Source organism: Penaeus vannamei, chromosome 12 (assembly GCF_042767895.1).
Source record: "Penaeus vannamei isolate JL-2024 chromosome 12, ASM4276789v1, whole genome shotgun sequence".
NCBI classification, from domain to species: Eukaryota; Metazoa; Arthropoda; class Malacostraca; order Decapoda; family Penaeidae; genus Penaeus; species Penaeus vannamei.
Genome location: NC_091560.1, coordinates 19,186,592 through 19,196,693, shown reverse-complemented (window position 1 = coordinate 19,196,693; position 10,102 = coordinate 19,186,592). Strand labels below are relative to the sequence as shown.

General features: G+C 42.0%; 1 protein-coding gene across 1 annotated transcript; it reads right to left on the bottom strand.

The window, feature by feature from the left end:
• Positions 1 to 981: 981 nt before the first annotated feature.
• On the bottom strand, positions 982 to 4,670 carry LOC138863501 (uncharacterized). The gene is made up of 4 exons (XM_070127654.1): positions 4,323 to 4,670; positions 3,851 to 4,094; positions 3,563 to 3,744; positions 982 to 1,242 (listed from the first exon to the last, which is right to left on the bottom strand). Exons 1-4 carry the CDS (start codon positions 4,668 to 4,670, stop codon positions 982 to 984), a joined length of 1,035 nt encoding a protein of 344 aa, XP_069983755.1.
• Between the last annotated feature and the right edge of the window lie 5,432 nt (positions 4,671 to 10,102).

The following is a 10,102-nucleotide window of genomic DNA, read 5'->3' as shown; positions in this document are numbered from 1 at the left end:
CTGCTCTGCTATTGGTTAAGTTGATGGTTTTATTTTCAGTTACATAGGGATTAGGAATATATTTTACAATTATAGATATATAGATCACATTTTGAACCCCCAGAACCGCAATCTGCACATTATTATTAGCACTTTTTTTTTTTTTTTTTTCTAAACACTCATTTGATTCGGCGCACTTCCTCTGCCTGGCCATACGAGCTATTACTTTCGTTTTTTTAAGTAACTAGAATGAGTTTAAATTTTCTTTTGATACTATACGCAAAGGAATTACTCGCAATGCTCCACCTATAAGTACAGTGATATATTTTCACCATTTCAGCAGTTACAGGCCAAACTGTGTGAATCTGGGAACCCCCTCTTTTGGCTGGGGTCCACGGGCCAGAGGGACAGACACAGTTTGGCATATAACTGTCCTTAATAATGATCATTTTTCATTGTCAATATATGTGGAGCAGTGTGAGTTATTCCTATATGTGTGTTATCAAAAGAAACATGACAATCACTCCATTTTCTTGGAAAAATGAAAGTGAGAATACTTATGGTCATGTAGATGAGGCATCATCATCATCGTGGAGCTAACGCCGATGGGGGCGCATAGCCACCTCCACCCTTTGCTTGTACCTGCGAGGGTCGCTCATGGCAAGCCGCCAGGCAGGGACTCGGCCCATCTCATGACAGGTTTGATCAATCTGCTCAAGCCAAGACTTCCTAGGTCGTCCCACAGGTCTCCTCCGCCCAGGGTTGTCTCGAACAGAGACAACCTGATGGGAAGGATCATCCTGAGGGAAGTGAGCCCGGTAGCCATATAGCCTGAGTTGGCGATCACGGATTGTGCAGGTAATAGTTCCTTTGCCAGTCTCATGGTGCAACCGTTGGTTTGACACATGGTCCCACCAACAGCACCCCATGTTCCGGCCCAAGGACCTATTGCAAAAGGCATCAAGACGTGACAACTAAGTGCAGGATAATGTCTAGATTTCACTACCATATAACAAAACTGGAGTTATCAGGGCCATGAAGATGCATAGTGTAGTCCTTCTGCACAGGTACCGGCATCTCCATATACTCTGTCAAGAGAGTCCATGACCCCTGCTGCCAGGCCAATCTGTCTGCTGACTTCCTGGTCTGCAGCCCAGAGTTATGAACTACACTATTAAGGTTTGTAAAGTTCTCTGTGATTTTGATGTCCTTGCTGCAAACACGTACCGACTGAACAGGTTCTTGTAGCAAGTCCCCAAAGTCCTGGGGCCGGATTTACTAACGTCTTACGATATCGTAAATGGTCTGTTTATATCGTAAAACAAGTTACTCTCTCGTTTCTCGCAACGAGCGTATTTTCAAAACACTCCCGAGTTCGTAAACACATCTCCGTACGAGAAACATTTACGGGAGCCTGCAACCTCTCGTGACGCTTATAGTAGCGACCCTCCTCAGCTCATATCAGCTTCATAAATACCTTCAGGAGTGTGTAAATGTCACTTTGCCACGTGGAAATCAATTAATGTGCAAGAGCAACCATTGAGGATGCATAGTAACGGAAAAAAAACAATATGACTAATGTAAATATGGATTGGCCTTTGCCAGTGCATAGATGTGGGGAAACACTTGATGTAAACCCCTTAGCAAGTTTAATTTATCATGAATTAAAGGATCTCTAACCCATCTTCAAGTACGAAATCTGAATGAAAATGCATAATTTAATCATTATGACTATTTTCCTCTATAGCAACAAAACATAATAAATATTAAATAACAAATCTTACCAATATACAAACACACCTCTTAATAGCCTAATGTAAAATTACATTTAGCATTGGATCCATTTCTTTATGAATAATGATTAAGATGAATATTTTACTGGATTGTAACAAATTTCTATTATAATATCTTATGAAAATATAACGAAATGCTTGATTCTTTTGAGACACAGATATGAATATATATATATATATATATATATATATATATATATATATATATATATATATATATATATATGTATATATATACATATATATATATATATATATATATATATATATATATATATATATGTGTGTGTGTGTGTGTGTGTGTGTGTGTGTGTGTGTGTGTGTGTGTGTGTGTGATCTCTTTCCCTCTACATATGTGTCTATATATATATATATATATATATATATATATATATATATATATATATATATATATATATATATTTGTGTGTGTGTGTGTGTGTGTGTGTGTGATCTCTTTCCCTCTACATATATGTGTCTATATATATATATATATATATATATATATATATATATATATATATATATATATATATATATGTATATATATATATATTATATTCATATATGCATATATACATACAATTCTGTATATACAAAAATATATACATGTATATGTATATGTATATATATATATGACTAGATATATACATGTATTGCATATCTTTTGGCATATGTATATATATAGGCCTACACACACACACACACACACACAAACACACACACACACACACACACACACACACACACACACACACACACACACACACACACACATATATATATATATATATATATATATATATATATATATATATATTATGCATATATATGTGTATGTATATATATAATATATATATTTATATATATATATATATATATATATATATATATATATATATATATATATATATATATATATATATATGCATATATAGATTAATAGATATATATGTATATGTGAATGTTTGTATGTATAATGTATATACATACATACATATACATACAAATGTATGTTTATGAATATATATATATATATATATATATATATATATATATATATAGAGAGAGAGAGAGAGAGAGAGAGAGAGAGAGAGAGAGAGAGAGAGAGAGAGAGAGAGAGAGCGAGAGAGAGAGAGAGAGAGAGAGAGGGAGGAAGAGAGAGAGGAGGAGGAAGAGATAGAGGGAGAGAGAGAGAGAGAGGAAAAGATAGAGGGAGAGAGAGAGAGAGGAAAAGATAGAGGGAGAGAGAGCGAGAGGAAAAGATAAGAGAGAGAGAGAGAGAGAGAGAGAGAGAGAGAGAGAGAGAGAGAGAGAGAGAGAGAGAGAGAGAGAGAGAGAGAGAGAGAGAGAGAGAGCGTTAGCTATATATATATATATATATATATATATATATATATATATATATATATATATATATATATATATATATAGGTATCAGAATTTATAAGACTATTTATAAAGGTGGTAATGATCAATAAAGGGTAATGATTCCCCAAGTGGTGATATAGAAACTGTTTTAAGTAAAACGCATTAGTGTTGCCTCAGTTCAGCGGATAACGCTCTGTGATTGGTCGATCGAGCCGTTCTTTTAGGAAATAAAGCCCTATGACACCTAGCGATAGACAATTCGGTCGTTACGGTTACGAGACCCCTGCGCTCTCGTTGTCTGGCGTTTGAAAATAGGTTGTAAAGTCGCTAATTGAGAAATCGTTGATAGTTCTCGTAACTGTTACGAGAGACAGCGTTTACGAGAGAGTTTAGTAAATCTTCGTCTTGGTCCAAGGGACCTCAAGACCCAAGGTATTCGCTTCATTACTAAATGCATCAAGAGCCACCACTAAGGATTCAGCAAAGTCAAGGTCGGTAACCTTGATATTGCCCGGAGTTGCTACAGAATGATTTTGAACAGTAGCTCTGCTCAGTATCCAGTCCATGCAAGTGTTGAAAAGTGTTGGTGCAAAGGCACAGCCTTGAACAAACAGGAAAGAAGCTTGACAGGCCCCCACCACACTTTACAACACTTTCAGTACCAGTATACAGACTTGCTATTAGTTCAATAATCCTTGTTGGAATACCTCTCAATCTCAAGATCTCCGAGAATGATTTCCAATGCACTGTATCGAATGTTTTCGTGAGGACAATGTAGGCTGCAAGCAGCCCACACCCGAACTCACAACGGTGTTCTACAATGACTCTAAGCACAAGTATACGGACTATTGTGGACTTAACAGGAGTATATCCAGATTGTTCCAGCCTCTGATGTCTCAGTAGATGATCCCTGATACGTCTCAGAAGTGAGCAAGAACCTTGCCTGGTATACTGAACAGGGTGATGCCTCGGTAGTTGCTGCAGTCCCATCCATTTCCAGAGAGGGATGACCACAACCCTCAACAGGTCAGGTGGAACGGTACCGGACCACCAGATGGCAGCCAGGACAGCATGCAACCCAGGCACCATAGATTCACCACCAGCCTTTAAAAGTTCAGCTGGGATGCCATATATACCTGCTGCTTTACCACTCTTCAACTTAAAGATCGCCCCCCTAACTTCGATTAGGGAAGGAGCATCCTCACTGATGGGTGAGTCCGGCAACGGAATCTCGGCACTACCCGCATCCAAGTTAACTGTTGGTGGGTCAACCTGGTACAACTGAAAAAAATACTCAGCCCAACACTCCTGCACCGCAATACGATCTGAGATAATCTGGCTACTCACTAAAAGAACTGCTGTCACCTGTGAAGAGGGCTTGGAGTTCAGCTTCCTCAGGGCTTGGTATGCAGGACGAAGGTCATTTACTAAGAAATGGCCTTCTACCTCCTCTGCAAGACTTCTAATGAACTGTTCTTTGTCCCTTCTTAACAGTGATCGAGTTCTACACACCTGAGAACGGTGCATATCCCTATACCCTGTCAGACGAGCCGCAAGGCAAGCATCCGTGGCCTTCAGTGTCTCCTGCGAGATGATATCTTGTCTTGCTTTCGGGCGTTCACCAAATGTTTCTTGCTGGATCAAGTGTTTTGTGCTTGAAGGTGTCCCACAGAAGTACAGGGTCCGTCAGATTGTCGAGTGCTATGAAACGACCAGGGACTGCCTCAGCAAACACCCCCAGGCCCTGGTGTTAACATTGGACCACTGGGGAGTTTTGAAGTGGACCTGGAGGGTAGCCCCAAGCAATCTATGGTCAGTACCACAGAATTCGGCACTCCTATACACCCTGCAATTCTGGAGGATCCTCCAGCAAGTGCTAACGAGTATGTGGTCGATCTCCTTGGCTGCATTACCCGCATCGCTGTACCACATCCAGCGATGTGAGTCTGGGTGCTGGTACCAAGAGCCAGAAATCCTCAGGAGATGAGGCATGAGGGATCACTATTCTAAATGAATGCCCACTCATATTGGTATGTAATATATAGGTTTCATAAAGAATGTCACTCACTCGATTTTGTGTTTTCCCATATTTTCCGCAACTGCTTTTTTTTTCCCTCTTTCTTTTTTTTTCGATTTTTCGATTTTTCTTGCCGATTTTGATGAAACTCACACCCTTTAATATTTGGGCCCCTTCCCATTGCCTGTGGTCGATTTTTTTTTTTTTTTTTTCGAAATCGCCTGTACAGTTTTTGAATTATTGTCAAAAAACGAAAAAATGCGAAAGTTCCCATGTTGAAAATGCAGTACCTGAGTAAAAGAAACGGCAAGTCATTCAATTTTATTTTATTTTTGCACAGAACTACCTTATAACTACAACTTGTTCGAGAGCGTTTTTTCGATTTCGACTTATATATTTTTTGTGAATTTTTGAAGTAGGGGACTTCAAGAAAAAAAAAAAAGGTAAAATTTTTCTTACATTGACCACTTTTTAAAGAAGTACAGGCAAAAATTGCGAAAACGCTCTCAAACAAGTTGCAGATATTTTATTTTTTTACAAAATGAGTCATAATATGTTAATTTTGGACATGTGCCCGGAATCCTTTTATCCACCCATAAAGGTGGAGTTCCGAGATGCGGCATTTAATGTTTTCTTCATCTTTCCAAGGCTATCTTGATATCACCAAAACAAGGTATAAGATTAGCCTTCCTACACCATAATCCTCTATCATTTACCTGCATTCCGAAGTCTTGCGGACATTGCCAGCACGTAATGGTTTCTCAGAATCTTACGTACAGTGTGGAGTGGTGGCAGTGATCTGGAGGTCTAAAGGCCTACATTGACTATTTTTTAAAAATTCTCAAAAATCCCCCCAAAATCATACAGCCATTCTGATTTCATGTTTGAATAGAACTATCTTTCTACTATTATATGTAGAGAAGTTGACCTTACCTTTTTCTTGGTGAATATTTTCCGAAGGTGACTATTTTAACACCCTAATAGGAGATTTTGAAAATATATGTCACTTTTACAAGAACCACATGAAAATATTGCAAATCCTTATGGGAGCATGTAATAGAACTATTATTCAGCTACAAAATGAGCCATAATACTTTAAAATCGGACCGAAAATACGTGTGCTATGCGTATAAATGGGACGGACCTAATAATCGCGATCTTATTCCTTTTAATTATGTTTACATTTTTACATGACAAATCATGTACAGAATACTTGTATTTGATTTAATTATCTGTCATTTACCTATTATTGATCCTGTAATGGGGTTTTACAACGTATAATATTTGTTGAAAGAATAACTTTTCTCCAGTCGGACGGGTACCAAACGCTTACTTTTCCCCACGCGGTCGAGCCGTCCTGGACCATGAAAATCGTCTTTTTAAATCTGCGGAATAACTCTACAGGGTAACGTAGCCAAATTTCACTCTCAGACCCCGTGGAGTACACTCCGTGACCTCACACGAAGAAGTCGTGTGGTGCTCTGCTCCGGTGCCCTCGCCCCTTACACATGGATCTCTGGTGTCATGTACGAGGATATTGTTCATGAATGTTTAGGTGCGCATATACCTCGCAATTGAAACGCCATGAGAGTAGTGATGTGAACATGGTTATGTTTTAAATTCAATTGAATTCATTCCTCCGCCGAGTGCCAAGTACTGTGTTAGTGACCGTTGGAACTGAGTGCCCCGTTGTCCCGAGCGCCATAATTCACCTGTCACGAGGCGGGCGAGCCAGGCGCGCCAGGCGCCGCGGTCACTACCCCCACGATGGGGGAAAACCGCAAAGTAAACACTGAGGGGGAAGACTCGCGGGATAGCTGTCCCACTCCTCCCACGGCTGAAGAGTGCGCTTCAGCCTGTAATTCAGTGGACAGGCCCGCTGAACCCATCGCCATGCAAGAGGCACAAAATGACGGTGATGCCCAGGTGGGTGACGCCGCTGCTGACCAAGGAGGTGACGGCTTCATGTTAGTGAGCCAGAAAAAGAGAAAGAAAAGAGAGCCCACTAACGCCAGCAAGACGCCACTCGCACCGAGGAAAGACTATGTCCGTCTCGCCTTCCCTGAAGGCACCACGAAAAAAGAAAGAATGAAATGGCTACAGGACCTTGGCAACCCCTCTTCGAACCTGCGGGGTACACCCATTGACCTTGTGAGAGGGGACACGCTCTCCTCGCCATATATCTATGTCGCTCGCTCCCAGCAGAGCTATATAGAAAACCTTACTGGGGGACTTATTGGAGGTATTACCTTCAAATCATGCGATGAAAAGAAGAAATCGGAAAAATATGACGAATACCTCGTCACACATTATAACAAAGACCTTGACCTTGACAACACATATGTACTCGATGGAGTTCACAAGGCCATTCGAGTGTACAAGGATGGCCAGCCATTAAACCGAATCCGCATCGTATGGAAAGGAGAGCAACCCCCTCCAAGTACATACAATTTCTTCGGAAAATACATGCCCACCAGCCACGTGCGGCCGTGGAGGGCATCCCCTGTCATATGCTACAACTGCATGGGAAGCGGCCATGTAGCTAAGTATTGCAAGGATAAGGCACGCTGCGCAGCATGTGGCGAGCAACACAGTGCCAAGGAGTGTCCTCGCAGTGCTGCAGGGCGAGAGCCTACTGCAGATGCACCGAGCTTCGTCCCATCCTGCTTCAGGTGTGGGAAGGCAGGTGACTGTCTGGCACTGGGGGTGCACAGCCCTCCCTGCCCTGGCACCTCCCCCCCTCCTCCTGTGGCCGCAGCACCGACCGCGAGTGACCAGCGCGGCCCTTCCTGCCCTGGCCCCTCCCCCCCACCCCCTGTGGCCCCGGCACCGACCGCGAGTGACCAGCGCGGCCCTCCTAACCCAACCCGCGGCCAGCGTGCTGGGGGAGTGCCCAGCCGTGCCGTGTGTGACGTCACCAGCCGCAGAGACTTCCCGGGGCTGTCGGCGAGTGGGGATGCAGAGGTAGCCGAACTACGCGACACGGTTGCGTTGTTGAAGGAGCAGGTTGACAAGATGATGCTAATCATCACAGAGCTCAAGACCGCGACCCCCCTCCCCCCCCCAGGCGCCCGCCGAGGCGGCCGTACCTCACCCTCGGGCAGGGATGACCGCAGGCCTGGCCGGGGAATCCCCCGCAAAACCATGTGGAAGAAGTGACGTCACGCCAGCTGACCATAGTGACATAAATGTGCAGGAGCTGTTAAAGGAAATCAAAGCTCTGAGACAAGAAAACAATAACTTGAGACAGGACAAGGAAACAATAAACAGGGACTGTCATTGCCGAGATACTAGTGCTGCTATTAGTGTTAAAAAAACGAGCGAGCAGATACGATGTCATGACATCAGTGCTGATAACCAGAGTGGGCGTGTCAGCGCTGACAGCAGCGACGAACACTACCACGATCCCTGCAGCACCGAGTCAGACGAGGAGTCCAGTGACGTCACCAGCCCCCCAGGTAAACCCGGCACAACAACCGAGGGGACTGTGCTAAGAAGTGGGACAAAGCTAAGACCTAATCTTTGACATGGTTAAAAGTACTTTTAAGCTTAATACAATCATCTGTAATAGAATCTACATTATTCATGAAGTTATATGTTTCTTATGTGAACCTAAATTCCGTAATATCAATGGATATAAGCGCATGAAGTACAGATTACATAATAATACACTACTCACATATGGATAGACGCACAATTAAATTCATATTATGGGATATGCGTAGTATTAAGCCTAGGCTGAGTGACCTAGAGTTTTATATTCGTAAATATAATATTGATGTGATTTGCGTGCAAGAACCTTTTGCAGCTGCTGCTAAAATGAAAATTGCACCTTCAATTAAGGGTTATCATTCTTATGTGAATACAGCCATGACTGGATTGTTGACGTATGTGAAGGTAACATTGCCACATAAATTAGTTAAAAAATCCGAGAACACTGATGTTCAATTTCATCATTTAAAAATTCAGACTGCCTCTGGGTATTTTTCACTATATAATATATATGCCAGATCGTCAAAATTTCTGGCTTGTTCTTTACCCAATTTTCACAACCAAGGCACGTTATGCATGGGCGACCTTAATGCAAGGCACCCACACTTTGGAGACAGCCATCGTAATAGTAATGGGGAAGAATTCATACATTTCATTAATAATAGATCACTAACAGTATATGACACAGAAATAGAAACTCATTTGGGAGGTGGCAGGTTAGATTACGTATTTGGCAAAAATCTAGTTCATGGTAATGTCTGTACTTCACTAGTACGAGAATTATTTAGTGACCACTTTGCAATCCGAGCTGACTATACTGTTGACAGCAACTCAGCCCCTAAAACACCTAGGCTTAGAATAATCATCCCACCGGGCCTGGAGCATCACTTCAAGGCACGTGTCTTTGATTGGTACAACACATATGAAGTAACAACAGTTGAAAATTTCTCTCAGGATTTAATCAAAGTTGTCACTGACTACTATAACACATGGGTCTGTTCACGAAAACTCTCGAAGAAAAAGAGCCCCCAAGCCCCCCATGCTCTGAGGTGGATCAATGACCCAGTTCTAGCCAAGGAACATCGACGAGTTCAGGAGCTTGCCAATTGCTATAAAGATAACAAGACGTCAGACAATCTTATTCAGTTTCTTAAAACTGAGATTCGTAGTAAGCACAGGGAATTTTTTTTGCAAAGCATCAATAGTCAAACTTCCATGGCTGATGTATGGAGAAAGATTAATAGGCTGACAGGTAAAGCTCCCACAACACCGCAGTTTCACAGCCCACAAGAACAGGCTAATATGCTGCTGGAGCAGTGGGCCGAAAACTCTCAGCTGAGCTCACTTCCACAAGGGATAAAAGACCACCTCGACAAGTCAAAAATAGATAGAAAATTCAATATAGCAGTAGCCTGTGCTGCTATTGACCCATCCGACTTTGCCGAAATAA